We start from the raw sequence: 22834 nt of genomic DNA, 5'->3' as shown, positions 1-22834 counted from the left end.
ATTCTTCTTAAACGACAATATTTCCAAATATGGATTGTCGCGCATTCTTCTTAAACAACAATTTTTCCAAAATTAGATTGTCATCCCCAACTGACAATATTTCCAAATATGGATTGTCGCGCATCTTCTTCAACGTCAATTTTTCCAAGAATGGATTGTCATCTCTGGCAAAGTTTCCAAGCGTGGATTTTCATGATCCTTCTTTGTTTGGCAATTTTTTCCAAGTTCGGATTGTCATCGCTGGCAAGTTTTTCGAGATTGGATTGTCATACACCCAGTTGCCTATGGAAAAATTTCCCAAAGGATTGTTGTAGGTCTCTATTCATCATAAATTTCGGCAAAGGTTCCTCAACGTGGATTGTCATTCATTTCAGCAAGTGGCAAATTTTCCCAAAGTGGATTGTCGGTCGACTCTTTTTTGCAAATGTTCCAAGACGCGGATTGTCAATAGTGGCAATATTTTCCTAAAAGGATTGTCGCATAGCGTTGGCAAATTTCCAAGGTCGATTGCTTTCAAGAGTTATATTCCAAGATGCGGATTGTCGATCGTAGCAAGGTTCTTATGACAGATTGTTACGAAGCATTGGCAACTTTTCCCAAAAATGGATTTTGAAAATTTTTCGAGATACAGATTTTCGCTTCATCGTGGCAACATTTCCAAGGATGGATTGTTACGAATCATTGACAACTTTCCCTAAATCGGATTATCATACATCATATAAGAGTTGTGTTGGAAACTATTCCCAAAGAAAAGAGGATTGTCATCACAGCAAAAGCACTGACATACTGGTTCACAAGCAGCAAAGCCCCGACGCACTGGCATAACAACATTAAGGATCAATAAGCAGTGGTCTTTTCGAAGACTTTCACAGCGGAAATTGGAGGCAATTATAGCGTAGCAATCTTCAGGCGGTATTCTCTAGCTTGCGGAAGATCGTCGAAACAAACAACAAGATGGCATTCCCTAGCTTGCGGCAGATGCAGCAACAAATCGGTTACCTCCAGAGATGTATGCTCGACGGTGCAACATACGCATTTCTTAACTCTGATATCTATTTAATTAACGCTAGTTTGGAGGTATCGGCGTTACAAGAATGATTTAGGATCGCAGAACGTTCTGAATCATTCTCCGTCCCTATCGCTACTTTGACTTTTGTTTTCGAAACTTGCGTTTCTCCGAACTCAGTCAAAGTGGGGGCTTCTGTAGACACCCATTTGTGTCTCCCCAAAACCAAACCCGGTGATGAGTACCTCTCACATCGAATCATAATCGAATGAAGTGAAAGTGTGGAAAGTCTAGTGTTGCGGATAGTTTTATTTCTTTTCTTTCTCTTTGTTTTCGAAAACCTATTTTTAAGAAAACAGCCAATCCAGTTTGGTTTGTTCCATAGAAATGGTCCAATAATGGTGTAGTTGGGTCAAGTTCGAAAAGAGATTTCCAACGATATATTATAAGCCCAATTTCGATGAATAATGAGGAAGTTATGGCCAAATTACTAAACTGGGCCCGGTTTGATATTTATATATGGCCCAATGATCTAGTGGAGGGCCTAATATTAATTTATCATTCCTAATGCAATTAGAATTGATTATAGTCTTCTAGATTCTTCTAGAAGGTTCTTTTCATTCCTAATTTAATAATCGTTGATAAATTTACTTTAGTTGACTTTTTAGAGTTTTAATCAGAATAAAAGAAGTGTTTTTAAGGAAAATACAATTTTGCCCTCTCGTACGGTTAAATTTTATCAAAATAAGAAAACACGTGGAAAACTGGATTCCAACGCCTAGCGACAAGACCGACGCCTGGCGCCAGAGTCCAATGCTTGGCGCTAGAGTCTAGCGTCCGGCGCTACGTCTGGCGTCTGGCGCCAGATCCTGTGGTTTGCACTGCAGTCATGTTTTATTCTTTTCGAAACTCTGATTCGTTTTTTATCATATCCGGCTGATTTTCTCTATAAATAGCCTCCTAAAACCTCCGTTTTCGATCATCAACTCTCTAGTTTTTTAATTCTCTTCTCTCTCTAAGCTAAAGCTTACTCTCTCTCTCTCTCTTTTCTAAACTAGCCTTTTGCAAACACAATTTTGCATTCACAAGATCTAGAAACACCTAGCCAAGTTCGAAGTTGCCTTCGCCCTAAACGTGAAAGGTTTTAATTTCTGAGGGTTTGGTCCCAAATATCTATTTCAATTATTTAATTTAATTGTTGATTTTATTATTTTCCTTGAAGTTACTAACGTGTGTATTTTGTTATTAGAAAGAGGTACGAGGTATCCAAGTAAGTGCTTTAATTATTTGCATTGTTAATTATGAGATAGAAATCACGTCTAGATTGTTATTATGATTCCTAATGTCATGTTAGGGCGTTTTGATCTTCCTAGTATCATGTTTAGGAAAAAGGTTATAATATCAAATATGACAATTGTTATTCCTGCGATGCTTCTTTTTCTCTTTCTAATGTTCATGTTAGTATCATGTTAGGGCTAAAGCTTTGATTTTTATTGCTTAGTGACATGCTAGGGTTTGTTATTAGTCTTGTTAGTATCATGCCTAGGATTAGGGGTGTACAAAAACTGGACCGGACCTGAAACCGGACCTGAACCGACCTGATCCGGACCGGACCTGACCTGGACCTGTTGATTCAGGTCCGGTCCCGGTCCTTAAAAATCAAGGTTCCCGGTTCCGGTCCGGACCCGGTCTAAACCCGGGGTTTTCAGGTCCGGACCTGAAACCCGGAAAAATTGTATTTTAAAAAAAAAAAAAAAAAAAAAATTCAAAAATCAAAATAACGCTGCTGCTTGAGTGAAGCTTCAGTTCTCTTTCATTTCATTCTAACCCTAACAAACAGGCTGTGTCCCCCTCTCCCTCACGCTCACTGTCTCCAGTCTCAGCCCAACGCGACAACGCCCACCACCGACACCTCCTGCCTTCCTCACTCTCTCAGGCGAAGCCCAGGCGCCCACCGACCACCGCATGAGACAGCTACTGCGCGATTTTCCATTTCTCCGGTAAGTTATTTTTTTTTTTAATGTAAATCTAAATTATCTAATTATGTTTGGGTATTTTGTATTCGAAATAATGAATTAAGTGTTAGAATTTATATGTTTATTCATGTTTCAATTGCTTATAATGATTATTTGATGTTTGCATGTTGAATTTCTTTTTTTTACTTCAATGTTTTCGAATTTATGTTTTTCTTTTTTGGTTTATTTTCGAATTTCTTTCGAATTTATGTTTTTTTTTTTGGTTTTTTTTTAGTTTAAAGTTTAGGGTTTTAGGGTTTAATGTTTAGAATTGATAACAATTATGGTTTATCTTCGAATTTATGTTTTTTTTTTGGTTTTTTTTAGTTTAAAGTTTAGGGTTTTAGGGTTTAATAAAATCAGAAGAGCAGAGAAAGTAGTGATTAGATTGTAAACATCTAGTAGTCTAGTGTTTATCTAGTACTTTGCATTGACCTTTGGCATGGCTTCAAATTGAATAGTTGATTTTATGCATTCGGATGCATAAATTCTATGTTATTAGTCATTATATAAGTGTTGTTGCATAAACTTATCATTGCAGAAAAATGCACTAGTTGAGAAATAGCAGATCTATAAATATTGGTCTGAATTCCTTACAATTTAGCACCAATTCTTCAGGAGTTTGAGTAAATTCTGACATATAATATGGGAACATGAATAATGTCTGAATTTCTATGTTATTTCTATGTTCGGTGTCACCTAAATTTATCATTGCAGTTATGGGGAAGAAATGCGAAGGCTGTAAAATTGCGGAGAATTATAATTATTGGTCTGAACTTCCTGCAACAAAACACCAATTCTTCAAGGTCATGTATGGCGATTTTGAGCACCAAATGGTAGGAAAATATGTTATAAAAGCAACTGCACTTATATTATTAATATATATTAGCTCACTTGATTGAATTTTTTGGTGAACATTTCTTGCAGAATATTCCTCAGAAGTTCATGGAGTGTTTCAAGGAGAAACTCTCCCCGTGGTGTACACTTATAGCGCCAAGTAAACACAAATGGAAAATCAGACTCTCGAGTACATATGATGAAAGGCCATTGGTGTTTACAGATGGATGGAAACAGTTTGTTCGTGACAATGGAGTGGAAACAAATGACTTCTTAGTGTTTCGTTTTGTTGGAGACTCCTCGTTTGAGGTGTTAGTGTTTGACAAGAGTGGTTGCGAGAAAGAGGGTTGTCACTTTTCCATTAATTCCAATTCAATCTCAAGAAGATTCTCTTGTACAAGTAATCTCCACATCAACCATGGTAGTGTGGCTAAAGAAGAAATTGAGATTTGTGACTCATCATCAGAGGATTATTCTTTGTGGAAGGAAGACGAAGAAGAGACTGAGGATGTAAGTCATGTAATAACGGAAGAAAAGAGGGAGAGAAGAGGAAGCTCAAGTGAAGGTAATACAAACTAGTCATTCCTCATTAGAGTTTGTCTATAATTTGAATTCATATATGTATTACTGTATTATAATTTGATGGCCATGATGCAGGAAAATTTCCTCAAAGCCAAAAGTACTTCATATCGAATAGGCGGGATCTTAAACCTGGAGAAAAGAAAAGGGCTTCCAAGATGGCAGAGTGTTATAGGCGCAGCATGAAGGATAATAAGAGAGTGTTTCCTGTGTTTCAGATAGCCAAAAGTACTTCATATCGAATTTATGTTTTTTTTTTTGGTATTTTTGGTGTTTGAGAATTGGGACTTTATACTTTTATAGACTTTATGTAGTTTTGTACTTTTGTGATTAATAATTTTGGTTTGTATGTAGTTATTTAATTATGCAACAGGTCTAAAAATCACAAAACAGGTCCATACGCAGGTCCATATGCAGGTCCAACAAGTTTTTTTATTAAAAAAAATAAAAAAAAAACGAAAAAATCACAAAACAGGTCCATTCAGGTCCAAACCTAGACCGGACCTGATTTTTCAGGTCTAGCCCGGAACCGGACCTGTTAATTCAGGTCCGGTCCCCGGTCCTCATAATTACCCAATTCAGGTCCCCGGTCCAAACAGGTCCGGTCCAGGTCCGGTCCGGTTTTGGACCGGTGTACACCCCTACCTAGGATCTTGCTATTATTATGCTTTAACATGATTATCATAATTATTATAATTGTTTTATTATTATTATGATTATTATTATGTTCCTTGATGATTTTTATTGGTGTTGCTTGATCACACCTTTTATGCATGTTTAAAGGGAATTGGTACTTGTAATCACACTTAATAAGATAATTAATAATCTTGTTTAGGGTTAATATGATTATAATTCAAGTGATCACCAATAATAGTTTTATTTGTGCATTAATATTCAACCAACATAGATTAAACAGGTTTAGGGCTAAACTTATTGATTGCATGTTAGTTAGAAAGCTCACATGAATACGATCAGAATAAAGTAGAGGCCTATTATTAGAGCAGGTTCAATCTCTTTTAGGTTGGATTTGTACCTTCATCCCCGAACTACCAGTCATGGTTCCATACCTATTGGATTTAACGATCTCATGGATCGTTAAGGGGTGTAACCTTCACCCTGTGAACTTAACGATTTACAAGTTCCTACAACTTGTTCGCGACTCTTTTGCTCTATCTTCTTTCCCTTTGGACGCGACCATGCTTAAGTGTATGATCACAGTGGGGTTCGAGTTTGGGATAATGCTTCAAATATTCCCTACAGGACCAAATCAACTCTACTTTTTATTTAATTTAATTTTTTCAATTTGATTTATATTTTTTTATTGAAGTTACTAACAATTTAATCATGATGTAGCAATTTAAAAGAACGTGCGGAATGTGAGTAATTAACTAATTTAATTACTTATTTTATTTTTATATTGCTAGTATCATGATTAGGTTTATTTATTATTTGATTTGACTAACAATTTATTGTTAAATTGCTTCCAATATTAATGTTTATTCTATTAATATTTATTATCACCATATTGTATGTTTAAAGGGAATATGTAATTGAAAATCACGCCTAATAAGATAATTTGGACAACCGCTTTAGGTTCCTTTTTAATCTTGTTATTTAATCAATTGATCACAAATATTTTAGAATACGTTGCATTAATATTAAACCAATTTAGCTCAATAATAGTTTGGAGCAAATTGAATATTTTGTTTGCATGCCTTTGAGATCGCAGGAATCACTTTTCACTATAAGAATCGAGTAGAGGCCAATACGGGCGAATGTGACTCCATGACTCACTTCGTACCATCATCCCCGATCCTCCTTTCGTGGTTCCGAACCATATGGAGTTAGTAATCTCATGGATTATGAATGGGGTGTAACCTTCACGGGTCAATTGTTGTTGCCTTTCGTTGTCCCTTTATTCGTGGTTGCCTTTTATGATCCGTGAACGGTTTACAAGTTCTTTAAAAACTTGTTGGCGGCTCCCTACATTATTTGTCCCTAATCGAATACGTCAATTCCCACTTCCTATGAGTGTCAAGCATATTCACACATGCTTTAACGTAAGCGCACTTCAAATGACGCCTACAATTTGGCAACTCCACTGGGGAGGATTCTTGGTTATTTATCGATTTGAGTGATCGGTATTTAATTGAGATGAGTGGATGAGACTTGAAAGATTCTTGAATTGTATTCCTGCGATTTAATTGGCATTGTCACATATGCATATGGTTTTTAGGCTACCTATTTTGCCACAATAGTACGTGTTATACATATGTGGCTAGTCTAGGGGATTTATGCTTTATCAACCCGAAAACGCTCATGGAAATAAGGGTTCATCCGAGTTTTTAAATCTACCTGAACCATGGAGTCGAGTTCAATTTCATCACGAACTCGCGGAGCTGCCCGTTGGCATACACCCTCAAGGGAGGCTGCCTTGCTAACGCATCCAAACTCTTAACCATGGTACCCTTTGACACCCAAAAGCTTTACCATAGTGGAACATAGATCTTGACTTTAGGTTGCAAACTTCATTGCATCATGCTTAACGATGTGCTTATATGTACATTTTTTTATCGACTTTTTAAAAAAAAAAATTTCTCTTATCAAACCCTTTTTATTTTTTTTAGAATCGAGTCATAGATTTTTTATTTTTTAAAAAAAAAAAATTGTGTCAACCCGGATTTTTATCCTCGTATCCTGTACAAAAGTCAACTTGTTTTGGTCATAGCCGGAGTTCTAGAAAGAGTTATGTGTCGTACCACATATGGATCTGTAGCCCCGAGTTTTATCTTTCATTTGGAGTTGGTTTCGTCTCAATCAAAGTCACAGATCAAAAGGTATAACCGATATACTACAGCCTGTCCAGTTTAGGTGTCTTTTTAGCATCAACTTTCTTCTTTTTTTTTTTAATTTTTTTATATCTTTTCGTGTCAATCTAGTATTAGCCAAGTCCTTTAATCTTTGACAACTCATATAATATAGGATTATAGTTTTTTTTATTTATTTTTTTTGTACCCATGAGACTCATATAATATAGGATTATAGTTTTTTTTATTTATTTTTTTTTGTACCCATGAGTCTTAACTCTTCTAGAATTCTAGTCCTCTTCCTAGTTTCTTGTGATCGATTTTTGGGCTAACCTTAACATGTGAACTTTGTCTTTGATTGTGGTTGATCTTATTTATGATTAACGATTACCAATGGACTGTTTTCACCTAGTAAATAGCATAAACATTAAAATTGGACAAAATTAATCAAGTTAGTTTGTCTTTTAGTCTTCCAAGCTATTTGGTCATTGGGTCTTTTGTTTTTCACAACGTCCTCATGTCTAGCCGTGGTGATCATACCATGAGTCTTAATAAACTCACCTAATCACACATGTTGAGTCATTGCACACACTTTGTCTTCGAGTAATGCACTATATTGTTTATGATCGTATATTAGGCCCATGCATGCGTCGTTTTCCGTCGTAATAGGGTGAGTGGAGTTTTTCCCATCAGTTTTCAAAATTCTTTCATACACTCTTCCTTTCCAATCCGAGTACCAGGTGGCAAGAAGTAATTCATAAGAAACCATGAAGACGAAGCACAAGACAAGTTCCCATATAAGATTTCATGCTTTTTTTTTCTTTCGTTTCAACCCTTTTCCCATAATAAGTCTAGCTAGCATAGGTTCTCCTTATCCTTATGTCTATATGCCATGTTCCATCAATGAGAATTTCTTTTCTTTGCATTTGATCATGTCATTCGCCAAAAAAAAAAAAAGAAAAAAAAAATCAATTGCCGAACTAAACACAAGGTACACCAATGATTTGAGGCGCCTTTCTAACCCTGTCATTCCCTGTTAACCGTTCAATCATATTCCATTTCTTCATCAACCACTTTGAGCCTCATCTAACGTTTGGCCTTCATTTATTCAACCCACTTTCACTCAACCCTGGGATTGGAAGAAGTGTAATTGTATAACATTCAAAAAGCAAGTAAAAAAAAAAGGGCAGCAAAGCAACAATAAAACAATGTCTAAAGGCAAGTGTTCCAATGTATTTGATACGAACACGTCTCGAATTGCGTCTCTTATCGATTGCTTGGTACCGTACCTGAGAAACATGAATGCTAAGTGAGTGATGGACCGCATGATCTGAGATTGCCTACATTGATTCAAAAGAATGAAAAAAAAAACGAAATGCGAAAAGAAAAGAAAAAATGAAAATAAACTTGAAAAATTCAAAATTTTCAAATTCACAATTACACATCTTGGGGATACTCTCGGGTCTTGAGCCTTGTACCCTTTTCTTCTTTAAAACATTAACTTAACCATATTACAACCCTTGAAAGACCTCTTTGAGGTGTACATACACTTGTGCAAAGTTCGGCTAGAGCTACGTCGGCCTGATTCCTAACTGATACATAGGCAACCTCACATCAAGGTGCGGCCACATTCATATTCACATTTATATTCATCTCCGTGCTTGATTGAGTTAAAGAATATCCAATGCTTACCCCTATCCATCTAGAGCTAGACTTGGGGGCTTGAACCCATATCATTTAGCCTACCCAGCCTAAAGAGTCATCATCTTTGACTCTTCTCACATATATTTCCCCACCATAACCTTTGCAGCCAACCTTAGTATCACATTCACACACTTCACTCACACATCCATATCCATATCATCCTCCCTTTAAGAACCCTTTATCATGGAATCTTGTTTCAACACTATGCATGTTTCATCATCTTTCAGGACAACATTCATTAGAAGAAACGTTGTATACTTGCTTAGCTTCCTGACTTGAGCAATATTCATTGTTTCACGCATTGCATAATGTTCTTAGCAACATTTTTTAATCATACAAAGCATGTCGTGCTTAGCTCCTTCACCTAAGCAAGATTCATAATCACTTCATCTATATACGTGCTTAGCTTCAAGACCTAAGTGACGTTCAAGATCGTTTCTTTACACCATATATGATGCTTAGCTCCATGACCTAAGTTCATTCATCTATCATGTCACATGATGTGATTTTCCTTAGCATCCTGGCCTAAGGTCATGCATCATGCATACATTATTTTCAAGACGAGTAATTCAATCCGTATGATTCATTTCGTCTTGCTCAACAAGGAAGTTCAAAAATTCTTCCCTTTTTCATGTCTTTTCTTTTAAGGAAGTTCAAAAAACTTTTTCAAAATTTTCTCATCGAGGGAAGTTCAAAAACAAAACTTCATTTTTCACGTCTTTCTTTTTCGGGAGAAAGTCGGTACCCTCCACTAGTATCATGACAAAAATGATGGAAAATTTTTGCTTTTGCAATTTCGGTTGCTTGTGTCTGCACACACACACCCAAACTATACACACATAATCACAAGTCATACTCATGTCATGTCATGTCGTGTCAAGTCAAACTTGGTCAAATCAGTTGGTCAAGTCAATCATAGTCTATACGAGTCCCTTGGCAAATTTTATTTTGCAGGTCTCAATTACAGCCCACGTTCGGGGACAAGCGGACCATCTATAGCCCACGTCCAGGGACAAGTGGACCATCTATAGCCCACGTCTAGGGACAAGCGGGCCATCTACCCATCTACAACCCACGTCCGGGGACAAGCGGACCATCTACATCCCACGTCCGGGGACAAGCGGACCATCTACATCCCACGTCCAGGGACAAGTGGACCATTTACAGCCCACGTTCGGGAACAAGTGAACCAACTACAACCCACGTTCGGGGACAATCGAACTACCATCATTTCATGACGCAAGGTTCTCGATACACAGAGACTTGCAATCTTATCATCTGTCGACTTTCCTCAAGCATGGAAAGTATTATCAGGTGGATTTCTTCAAGCATAGAAAGCTGCCAAAATCATCTGTCGACTTTCCTCAAGCATGGAAAGTATTATCGGTGGGTTTCTTCAAGCATAGAAAAACACCAAATTCATATGTCGACTTTCCTCAAGCATGGAAAGTATCATCCGGTAGGTTTCTTCAGGCTTGGAAAGCTACCAAACTCATCTGTCGGCTTTCCTCAAGCATGGAAAGCATTTCAACAAACGTCATCCGATGGATTCCTTCAAGCATAGGAAGCTACCAAACTCATTTGTCACCGATACACTGGTGTCAAGTACACATTCTATCCCTTTACTCTTTTATCTATAGAACTAACATTTTTCTGCAGGTATCGGCGTATATAAGGCGATTCAGGATCGCAGAACGTCTTAAATCATTCTCCATCCCAATCGACTACTTTGACTATCGTTTTCAAAAATGACGATTCTAAAAACTCAGTCAAAGTGGGGGCTTCTGTAGACACCTAAAAATGTCTCCCCAAAACCAAACCCAATGATGAACAACCTTTCACCGCCATTATTGGTCGGGTTGAGTATTTAATTTTTGGAGTGCTTAAATCCATATACATTTCATAAAAAAAACCAATTCCTAGCCCATTTCCCCAAGCCGTCACTTATTTTCCTCTTTTCATGCCTTTAAACCCAAAATAATTCATTTCGTGTCCTTTAAAATCATTCATTTCGTGTCCTTTTTATAAAAATGTTTAGTCCAATTTATTTTGGTCCATAATCTGGTTCCAATGATTGAATAATTGGATGGGGCTTTAAAAGCGCTTTCCAACGAAATATATTATAATCCCAAATCCGAGTTATAACGAATAAGTTATGGCCAAAATACTAAGCTGAGCCCAAACCGAACCTAAGCCCACCTTACCTACGACAAAATGATCATGTGGAGGGTCCAAAAGCTTTAATCTTATCCCTAAAACAATTAGGATTAATTAGAAGCTTCTATAAGTTTCTAAAAGACCTTAATTATCCTTTTTGAAAAGATAAGATTTAATAGTTTGAAATTAAATAAAACTGCTGTTTTTGAAAGCCCTAATTCTATTCGAATTGAAAGACATTCAAAGATAGACAAATTTTATTTTCGTGCCTAACAGTTTTATCCAAATCTTAGATGGTTGGGTATCCCTTGAAATTATATTTCCAATTATATATTATAATATGAATTCCGAGCTATAACGGAAAAGATATGAATAAAATATCAAACTCTATCCAAAACTGACACCGTCTCCTTTCGACCGTAACTTTTATTCTACAAATTATTTTAATCTGATTCTAATTTGGTTATAAAGAAGACTTCAAGATATTTCCAACAATATCTTATTCATTTTATTCCAAAATCTGGATCAAAAGATATGATAAAAACAAAAATCGCAAAAACTGCAGTCTATCGAGTTTTATTCCGATTTAATTCGGATCTTATCTTGTTTTTCGACCCTTCTTTTTTCTCTACAAATAGAGGTCATATCTCCCCTTTTTCAATCATCAACAAGCTTTATCACAAAATAATTCTCTTCTCCCTCTTTAGCCTAAAAACTAGCCTCCCCATTATTTCACTATTCTTTCCTTTAAGCAGTCCAAGGAGTCCATACAATACCTAAGGTTCCATCCTTAAACTAAGGCGTGTAAGGTATAATTAAATGAGGGTTTGGACCAAATAAACTATACTTTTTACTTAATTTAATTTTTTCAATTTGATTTATTCATGATGTAGCCATTTAAAAGAACGAGAGGAATGTGAGTAATTAATTAATTTAATTACTTATTCTATTTTTATATTGCTAGTATCATGATTAGGTTTATTTATTATTTTATTTGACTAAAAATTTATTGTTAAATTGCTTCCAATATTAATGTTTATTCTATTAATATTTATGATCACCATATTGCATGTTTAAATGGAATATGTAGTTGAAAATCACGCCTAATAAGATAATTTGGACAACCGCTTTAGGTTTCTTTTTAATTTTGTTATTTAATCAAGTGATCACAAATATTTTAGAATTATATGTTGCATTAATATTAAACCAATTTAGCTCAATAATAGTTTGGAGCAAATTGAATATTTTGTTTACATGCCCTTGAGATCGCAGGAATCAATTTTCACTATAAGAATCGAGTAGAGGCCAATACGGGCGAATGTGACTCCATGACTCACTTTGTACCATCATCCCCGATCTTCCTTTCGTGGTTCCAAACCATATGGAGTTAGTAATCTCATGGATTATGAATGGGGTGTAACATTCACGGGTCAATCGTTGTTGCCTTTCGTTGTCCCTTTATTTGTGGTTGTCTTTTATGATCCATGAACGGTTTATCAAGTTCTTTAAAAACTTGTTGGCGGCTCCCTACATTATTTGTCCCTAATCGAATACGTCAATTACCACTTCCTATGAGTGTCAAGCATATTCACACATGCTTTAACGTAGGCGCACTTCAAACGACGCCTACAAGGGCATGCCTCGAAGTGAGAATCTTATGGATGCTTTCTGCAATGCAATGGATGATTGTGAATTGATAGATTTGGGGTACAAAGGTAGCGTTTTTACTTGGAATAAAGGCAACTCCCTATTCTACTTTGAAACGAAAGAGACTCGAATGGCGGATATTGCTTGGTGTAACTTGTTTCCCTTACTATGTGGCGCACCACCATTTCCTGATTTATCGTTCTGATCAAGCCCCGATTCTTTTACACACATTAAATTACTATGAAAGAGGGAGTAATGAGAATGTGTTCAACTTTGTCTTGTGGTAGATATTTAATGAGGAATGTACCAAAGTTTTTGAAGAGTCGTGGTTGTGTAGTGTGGGATTACAACCGGCAGGCTGAATAGCAAGTTTTCGAGAGAGTTTGACGTCTTGGGCCAATAAATGCTTCGATGACTTGAACAAAAAAAAAAAAAAAAACAAAAGGCAAGCTCAAGGAGGCACATAATAGGGACCCCGATGCTGCTATGCTGGAGCAGTGTAAAACTCTTTCTAGCTAATTAAATGTCCACCAAATGCAAGAAATGTATCGGTTTGCCCGAGCTAGAGCAAATGAGCTCAAAGACGTGGATAAAAATACCTCGTGTTTTCATCAAAAGGCTGGTAACTGGCGGCATATTAATAATATTAGTCGGATATACGATGATGGTGGAGTATGGAGGGCGAAAAAAGAAGAGTTGGAAGGGACCATTGAAGCGTATTTTGCGACCTTGTTCCAAACTTGATATCGAACAGAGTTCAAACTAGTCTTGGAGGGAATAGACACAGTTGTGACACATTAGATGAATGAGATGCTATGTGTGGAGCCGTCAACATATGAAATCAAATTTGCTCTTTTCTAGATGCATCCTAACAAAACCCCGGGACCCGACGATATGCATTCTCTATTGTTTAAAAAATTTTGACATATTGTTGGGAATGATATTATTGGTTTAATTTTTTGAAGAGTTGGTGGCGTGGAGAATTGAGTTTGAATGATATTAATAAAACTTGTGTGGTTCTAATTCCGAAATGCGAAGACCTTAAATGAATTAAAAAATTTAGATCCATAAGTTGATGTAATGTGGTGTACCAAAAAATCTCAAAAGTTATGTCGAATAAACTGAAACCTTTTCTGGAAAAAATCATTTCAATCAATCAGAGTGCTTTTGTCCTTAAAAGGTTAATTATCGATAATGCATTGGTAGCTTTTGAGATTTTACATGCTATGAAGAAAGGAGGTGAAGGAAAGGAGGGTACATTTGCTCTGAAGTTGGATATGAGCAAATCTTACAATAGAGTAGAGTGGGGTTTTCTTGAAAAATTTATGTATAAAATGGGTTTCTATGATGGTTGGATTCGATGGATTCTAGATTGCTTATCCAACTAGATCCGATATCAAGGTACTTATTTCTCATTGCTTTTTATGCTTTTTGCAACCTTGTTATTGAAAGCGAGTATAGATAGATTGATTCATGACACTCACTAACAGTAGCTTTAGCAAAAGGAAGGCCTTCATCGGCAAAAAATAAATGTGACACTCACTAACATTGTCTCGTTTGCCTTTGATAAGTGGGAAAATTTTTGGTTTGGTATGGATCTTCGACAAGGGGATCCGATATCACCGTACTTATGTCTCATTGTTTTTATGCTTTCGCAACCTTGTTACAAAAAGCGACTACAGATAGATTGATTCATGGTGCATGAATTTGTAGGGATGCCCCTAGAGTATCACATTTATTTTTTGCCGATGATAGCCTTTTTTTTGCTAAAGCTACTGTTAGTGAGTTCTCGATGATAACCGACATAATCAGCAAGTACGAAAGAGCATCAGGTTAAAATGTTAATCTGACACAAACAAATGTTGTTTTTAACGAATATGTGAGTAAGTCTCGTCGTGTGGAATTGTTGGTATTTTGGGGTTGAGAAAAGTAGAGAAACATGTAAAATATTTAGGATTAACAGGGATCATTAGGAAGTCTAAGATACCTATTTTTACCAGTTTGAAAGAAAGAATTTGGTAGAAAATTCAAGGGTGGAAAGAAAAGCTGCTATCTAGACCCGAGAAGGAGATTTTGATTAAAGTTGTAGCTCAAATGATCTCGACTTATATGATGAGTGTAGATACCAGATGTGTCTCCCCAAAACCAAGCCCAGTGATGAATACCTTTCACGTCATTTGATTATCGAACGAGGTGAAAGAGTGAAAAGTCTAGTGATGAGGATGTTTTTATTAAAATATTTCTCTTTCTATCTTTCAAAAATATTTCTTTTCTTACCATATTTATAAAAAATATCCACTCCAATTTCGTTTGGTCCATGATAAGGATCCAATAATAGTGTAGTTGGATTGGGCTTGAAAAGAGCTTTCTAACGATATATTATAAGCCCAATTCCGATGAATAATGAGGAAGTTATGGATCAAATTATATTGGGCCCAATGATTTTAAAATGTGGCCCAATGATATAGAGGAGGTCCTATTAATTATTATTCCTAAAGTGATTATGATTGATTTTAATCTTCTAGGAATATCTAGAAGGTTCTTTTTAATTCTAATAAGATTAGGATTAATAATTATATTTTTATGAGATGTTTTATTTTGAATAAATATATTTTTTTTATCACAAATCTGATTTTAAATCTACTTAGACGCGGAATTACCTGTTAACCCGTTTAAAAGATGATTCCTTGTACGAAAGCGTGTTGTACTTGTGAATCAGCGTGAGACGACAGAGTCGTCGCCTGGCGCTGACAGCTGTCGCCTGGTGCTGTAGCTGTCGTCTGGAGACGAGCTTGTCGTTTGGCGCTGACTCCTGTCGTTGGCGACAAGAGGTATTTTATTCCGGATATGATTTTCTTTGATCCCGTGCTATTTTTCCTATAAATAGGGGTCGTATTTCCCTTTTTTGATCATTCACAATCATCATTCACAACCATCATCTCTCTCTCTCTAAAAGCTAGAAGATTTCTCTCTCTCTATTCTTTTTCTAAACCTTCCATCTCTCAAAATTTCTCACTCATTAGTTCTAGACACAGCTAGCCAAGCTCAAAGTTGCATTCGCCCTAGACGTGAAAGGTTTGATATTTATGAGGGTTTGGTCCCAAATCTCTATTTCAATTCTTTAATTTAGTTGTTTGATTTACTTTTCCTTGAAGTTACTAACGTGTGTATTTTGTTATTAGAAAGAAGTACGAGGCATCGAAGTAAGTACTTTAATTGTTATTCTTTTGATATAGAAATCATGCTTAGATTATTTTGTTGATTCCTGGAATCATGTTAGGATGTTTTATTGCTTCCTAATATCATGTTCAGGATAATAACTAAAATTTCTAATATCAAGTATGTTTATTATGATGCTTCCTATTTCTATCCTAATATCATGTTAGTATCATGTTAGGGTTAATTGATCTTTGATGTTTAGTGACATGCTAGGGTTTGTTATTAATCTTGTTAGTATCATGCCTAGGATCCTGCTATTATTATTATGCTTTAACATGATTATGATAATTATGATTATTATGATGATGATTATTATTATGTTGTTTGATAATATGTTTATTATTGTTATTGCTTGATCATCCTTTTATGCATGTTTAAAGGGAACTTGTACTTGTAATCACGCTTAATAAGATAATTAATAATCTTGTTTAGGCTAATTTTATTATAATTCAAGTGATCGCCTATAATAGATTTGTTTGTGCATTAATGTTCAACCAACATAGATAAACAGGTTTAGGTTTAATCTATTGATTGCATGTTAGTCAGAATGCGCACATGAATATGAGAAGAATAAAGTAGAGGCTTATTATTAGGGCAAGTTCAATCTCTTTTAGGTTGGATTTGTACCTTCATCCCCGAACTTCCAGTCATGGTTCCAGACCTATTGGAGCTAACGATCTCCTGGATCGTTAAGGGGTGTAATGATGTGTCTATTTTATATAGTATTTTACCCTCGTCCCTTGGTCCTAATTAGTAGTGTTTTTGGCTCTTTAGAGCCACTTTTATTACTAATTGGTGTTTTCTAGTGTTTTCGTAGATTTGGTTGACTTTTGCAGGGATTTACACTTTTGAAGTATTTTCCCGAGATATTTTGGAGCAATCACGAGCATTGGAGAAGCACGACCAGATTTTATATCCCAGGGCCGGTTAGAGCCATCTAACCGGTAATTAAGGGCTTGGTATGTGTGATACCGGGGCATTTGGACCGAGTATTCAAGACCCGAAGAGGAAACCCAAATTGGCCCGAAGAATTGGAGCCCAATCGTAGTCCAAATAGTGGCCCGAGAGAGCCGCCCGGCCAAAAAGGCTAGCGCCTGGAGGCGCGCCCGGCTGGGCGGGAGAAGCTATGGTTGGCGCCCGGTGACGCGCCTGGCCGGGCGCAAGATTAGTATTATGAGCAAAAAGGCGCGCCCGATCGGGCGGTGCCTCGCCCGATCGGGCGCGTGTATTTATTAGTTGACGATTAGCGTCGTTTTAGTTTGTTTTAGTTTAGGATTTGTACGGAGTATAAATACTCCTCCGTAATACGATTTTAGGATCTATCTCTTCTTCTCCTTTTTACACTTTCTTTACTCTCTTAATTGTTCTCTTAGATTTTCTTTCTCCAAAACCTTTGTTCTTAATTCTAATCTTAATTCCAGATTTATTTTGGTAACAATTTCTCTTCTCTTAATCTTAGTTATTTACTTTATTCTTTGTATCATGTCTTGCTGTACTACCTTGATTAGTTTAGTTTATATTATGTGTGAGTAGTTTTATTTCTAGGGTTTATGGGGATCCATAAATAATATGAAGGGGTAATTTATTGTTGTTAATTATCAATGCTAGATTAATTTCCTATTGTTTGATTTAATGCTTTGTGACTAGATTAGGCCTGATCTTTTATGCATGAGTTTGACAATATTGATTCGAGATTCGACAGATGAGAATTGATGTTTAGGTCTAGTTTCAATAGGCAGATTAATTTATAAATGGTTAAGTCGAGATTCGAGAGATGAGATTTAATACCGGTAAATTAATTGTGTGATTGTAATACGTAGCGAAAGCCCTTTATAATATGGTTAATTGATGCATTGATGATTGACTATTATTGATTATTGGTATTGCATGATAATTTCTTATTGAATTGTTTTAATGTTTTACAATTGTGGCTTGTAAAAGTATGGCAATATTAAATTGATGAATCGAGCAGATGTTGGTTTGATATTAAAGGCTATTTTCAATAAGAACTTAGATCTAGTAAATTGCGAAAGACTATTAGATCTATGGTGATTAATAAATTGCGAGATCCTGTTAATCGTGTTATTTATGCAATGTCAATGATTGATTACTATGTTTTACCCTGGAGTATTATTTATTGGTGAACCTATACCCTAGATCCTTTTATATATTATTTCCTCCTTATTCTTAACCTTAGTAGTTTAGTTTCCTTCGATTATTATATTTTGGTTACTTTATAATCTAGATTATATTAATTAATTAGGAATAGAAAGACTCGTTTCTCTGTGGATTCGACCCTACTTCCCTATCTACATTATTTAGAGGATTTATGAATTACTTTTGATTAGGGGATACGACTTTACCCTGTCATGTAACCTTCACCCTGTGAACGGTTTACAAGTTCCTAAAACTTGTTGGCGACTCTTTTACTATAGCTTCCTTCCCTTTGGACATCATCATGCTTAAGTGTATGATCACAGTGGGCTCAAGTGTGGGATGGATTGAAATATTCCCTAAAATGAGTATCTTCAAAATCCTAGAGAGTTTGAATGATGAGATTCATGCACTCATGGCTCGATTTTTGTTGGGTTCATCGGAAACATCTAGGAAGATATATTGGCACGGTTAGGACTCTATGTGCAAACTGAAGTCCCAAGGGAGCCTTGGCTTCCGTGATCTCAAGGTTTTTAATCAAGCCTTATTAGCAAAACAAATGTGGAGATTATATAATAATCCAAACCTGCTTCTTCATGCAATACCCAAAGCCCGCTGTTTCAAAAATAGTTCAATTTAAGAGGTGTATCGAGGGTATGATCCAAGTTACTCTTGGAGGAGTTTGTGGGGGAGCGAAATCGCTGCTTCTTGAGCGGCTCGATTGGAGGATTGGGAATGGAAAAGGTATGCGTGCTTGTCTGGACTCATGGATCCCTGGCAATATTATTCCTCCTCATGATACAAATTTTAATCCTAAACTTCGGATTTTAGAATTAATTGACAAGCATTGTGGCGAGTGGAGGGTGGATAAATTATAGCAGCTCTTTTCAAATGAGGTATGTTCTCTCATCCTTTATATACCACTATCTACGAATATGCTAGATGATATGAGTTTTGGGAGCATACAAAGGATGGGGTGTATAGTGTGAAGTCAGCATACTGCTAGGGAAATTAGGCTTAGCTCGGGCGGTATCTAATGTAGGCAACTTTGTAGACCATGGGGTATGGCGCATCACTTGGGGAATTGGTGGTCCGCCCAAGGTAGGGATTTTTGTATGGAATGCTTGCAAGGGAAGCATGATAATTTAGAAGGAGATTCATAGATGACACATAGCTTCTGATGAACTATGTGGAAGGTGTGGGATTGAAGCGGAATCTATATCCCATGCTCTATTAGATTGTAGAATGATTAAACATGTGTGGTGAAATTATGAGTTTGACTCTATCATTTCTGACTCGCCTAAGCATGTTCCCTTCTCTGAATGGCTGCTATGGATGACTAATAAGGTGGACAAAGTGAAGCTTAGGACTATCTTGACAATTGTGTAGGCTATGTGGTTCTATAGGAATCAGAGAGTACATGACAATGCTACTCTTGATGCTATTTTATTGCTCTAGTTTTCCTCCGTATAGTACACAAGTATAACTCGTATGCAGCCAAGGTTCTCCAGATACCTATGTTGCCTCGTGTTGCTGCGGTTAACAGGTGGTTGTTCTTGGTAAAATAACTGTTGAAATCAATAACAAACAAAAGATTAGAACTTTCCTGGATTGAAGATCCCAAACTCACAGTCGCGCCGTGGAACAAAATCCACTGCCTTAGAAGCAAAATACGCCACCACCGGTACAGATTTCCTAGTGACGCACGCCCCCCAAGTTTAACGCAACTATCTCCGTAATCCGTGCACCCGAACTCGAAGAGTGGAATTTGCTCAAGAACTGTTCAGATCTCAAATGGTAGGTTTGTGTTTTCAGCTAGAAAGTGAATAATTCTCATGAAAAGGCAAGGCTCGTATTTATATGAGTCCCGGAAAAAGGAAACACGTAAAGCAAACCGACCTAGGGAAAAAGGCGGGCCCGATCAGGCAAGCAGCCGCCCGATCGGGCGCGAGATTGAGTTTCTCCAGACCTGGTGTCGCGCCCGATCGGGCGATCTGGAAAACCCATCCCGGGCGAGCCATCGGGCGAAGCCGCCCAATCGGGCTCGTCAAAAACTCGAGTCCGCCGCCCAGTCGAGCGCGAGAGTTCTCTTATTTTCCTTGGCCACCTCCGCCCGATCAGGCGCGAGCATCCGTTTGCATTACCTATTTCCAACAATCCCCCACTAATGCGAGCGGATCTTCAACATGAAATCTAAACAGTAAATGAAAGTCTTAGTACTTAAATGCTAGTATCTAAAGGTTTGAACTAACACATTAGTGCACAAGGTTTTCAACACTTCCCTGGTGAGTATCCTAAGATTTGAACTCCTAGGAGCAAGGAAGGGACCTTGAATACACATACCTTGACTTTAGAGCTTAAGAAACTCCGCCAATCTTGGCCAACACTTGGGCTCTCATGAGTACTTCAGGAAAACAATACTCCAGTCTTCCCTTGAGAGAGGCCACCTCTCGTACTCACGTAGGTGTTCATCCTATGTGTTTTTCACACACGTTCCCAGCAAATTCAAAGGTCTTTCCCTGCAGGCTTAAACATGTTTAAGCACCTTGCAAACCAGAGAATTACATGCAATGGAACTAGAACATTAAGAACATAAGTTCAACCCTTCAACTTTAGGTGTCATTATCTATCCTGTTTCAAGAACTACTGGGACAAAGGTTTTAACTCTCTTAAGAACCTCCATCTATAACTGCTCAGAAAACAACTGGACTAATGACATTAAGAGGCAAACTCATCCTAGCAGAATCTAACTGGTAAAACTTACCACTCTTATAGAGTAATAAATTCAAACACATGATACATAAATAACAAATCCACATGACTAATGCCAATGAAACAAACAAACCAAAATAGGTTCCAGATTTATTAAAACCAAAGTATCATGTCACATAGCTAGTATAGCTACCATTTCAAGTCATTACAACATAGGTCCTAAACTCATACCAGTTGATGACTCCACCACTAGTCTACGACTTAATCCCTTAGTAAAAGGATCTTCCAGGTTTTTCTCTGTTCAAAAATAGTCCAACAAAATAACCCCATTCACAATAAAATGCCTCACAGACTCGTGTCTGACTCTTATGTGCCTTTTCTTACCATTGTAAACGCTGTTTTTAGCAACACATATAGCAGCTTGTGAATCACAATGCATAGACATAGACGGTGACGGCTTCCCCCACAAAGGAATATCAATAAGCAAATTTCTTAACCAATCTGCCTCTTGTGTAGCAAGATCCAATGTGATGAACTCAGCTTCCATTGTCGATCAAGCTATACACGTCTGCTTTCCAGACTTCCATGAAACTGCACCCCCACTAAGGGTAAACACATAGCCACTTGTAGAATTCGTTTCATCGCTGTCTGTTACCCAATTTGCATCACAATACCCTTCAAGAACCAAAGGATGACCAACAAAATTCAATCCCCAAGACACGGTTCCACATAGATATCTGAGTACACGCCTCAAAGCAACCCAATGTTGCTCACTAGGACAATGAGTATAGCGACTAAGTCTACTAACTGCAAAAGCAATATCAGGGCGAGTGCAGTTCATCAAAAACATCAGACTACCAAGCACCTTAGCATATTCAGTTTGAGACACACCGTCCCCCACATTTTTCACCAAAGTTCCAGAAGGGTCAAAGGGCGTTCTCAATGGAGGCAAATCAAAACAATTAAAGTTCTTCAGAATTTTCTCCACATAGTGAGACTGAGATAGAAAATACCCTTTCTTGGTTTTAGTAACTTTAACACCAAGGATCACATCTACCTCTCCCAAATCCTTCATCTTGAACTTTGAATTCAAATACTTCTTAGTTTCATTTATGACATACATGTTTGTGCCAAACAGGAGCATGTCGTCAACGTACAGCCATAATATCACACATTGCGCACCAAACATCTTAGAGTATACACATGCATCACTACCATTGACGACAAAACCAAAACTAAGAACAGTTTTATGAAATTTTTCAAACCATTACTTCGGAGCTTGTTTCAAGCCATACAAGGATTTCTTTAGTCTGCACACTTTATTCTCCATGCCAGGAACTACAAAACCCGGAGGTTGCTCCGTGTAGATCTCCTCCTCCAAATCGCCATTCAGAAAGGTTTTCTTAACGTCCATCTGATGCACAATCAAGTTGTAAGATGAAGACAAGGAAAACAAAACACGAATAGTGGCAATTTTAGTCACAGGAGAATAAGTATAAAAATAATCAAGGCCAAATTTTTGAGTGAATCCTCTTATCACCAATCTAGCTTTGAACTTTTCCACGGTGCCGTCGGTTCTCATTTTTCTCTTGAAAATCCACTTGCACCCAATAGCTTTGCTCCCTTTTGGCAGATCCACGAGCTCCCATGTCCCATTAGACATGATTGAGTCAAGCTCACTATTCAAAACTTCCTTCCAAAAGGTTGCATCTACTGAACTCATAGCTTCCTCAAACGATTTTGGATCTTCATCCACAACTTGTAGACACAAAATGATCTCATCTAGATCATCTTCGAATTCACCTAGATTTCCGCACTCTGCTATAAAGGCTGTTAGGAAATCAGGTCCAAAGCTTGTCTCCACTCTTTGCCTTTTACTTCTCCTAGGTTGAATCTCACTTTCAATCCTAGGGGAATCATCTTCTAGCTCTGTAGATGAAGAAACTGAAGAAACATCGTTAGTAACTAAGTTTTTCTTCAAAGGAAATACCTGTTCA

General features: G+C 37.0%; 1 protein-coding gene and 1 long non-coding RNA gene across 2 annotated transcripts; both read left to right on the top strand.

Annotated features, from left to right (window-relative positions):
* The first annotated feature begins 2917 nt into the window (after positions 1–2917).
* Positions 2918–4040, top strand: LOC110705698. Its single transcript, XR_002508119.1, has 3 exons — positions 2918–3006; positions 3739–3857; positions 3949–4040. It is a non-coding gene; the product is annotated as an uncharacterized LOC110705698 (long non-coding RNA).
* Positions 4041–4081: 41 nt separating this feature from the next.
* Positions 4082–4754, top strand: LOC110710339. Its single transcript, XM_021888958.1, has 3 exons — positions 4082–4094; positions 4136–4423; positions 4516–4754. Exons 1-3 carry the CDS (start codon positions 4082–4084, stop codon positions 4713–4715), a joined length of 501 nt encoding a protein of 166 aa, XP_021744650.1. The 3' UTR covers positions 4716–4754.
* The last annotated feature ends 18080 nt before the right edge of the window (positions 4755–22834 follow it).

This window comes from Chenopodium quinoa, unplaced genomic scaffold (assembly GCF_001683475.1).
Source record: "Chenopodium quinoa cultivar QQ74 unplaced genomic scaffold, ASM168347v1, whole genome shotgun sequence".
Lineage (NCBI taxonomy): Eukaryota > Viridiplantae > Streptophyta > Magnoliopsida > Caryophyllales > Amaranthaceae > Chenopodium > Chenopodium quinoa.
The sequence above is the reverse complement of the archived record's forward strand: the minus strand, read 5'-3'. Positions and strand labels throughout refer to the sequence as shown.

Coding starts and splice junctions, on each gene's coding strand:
- LOC110710339 (XM_021888958.1), top strand. Junction 4,424..4,515: donor AAGAGGAAGCTCAAGTGAAG/GTAATACAAACT, acceptor GCCATGATGCAG/GAAAATTTCCTCAAAGCCAA.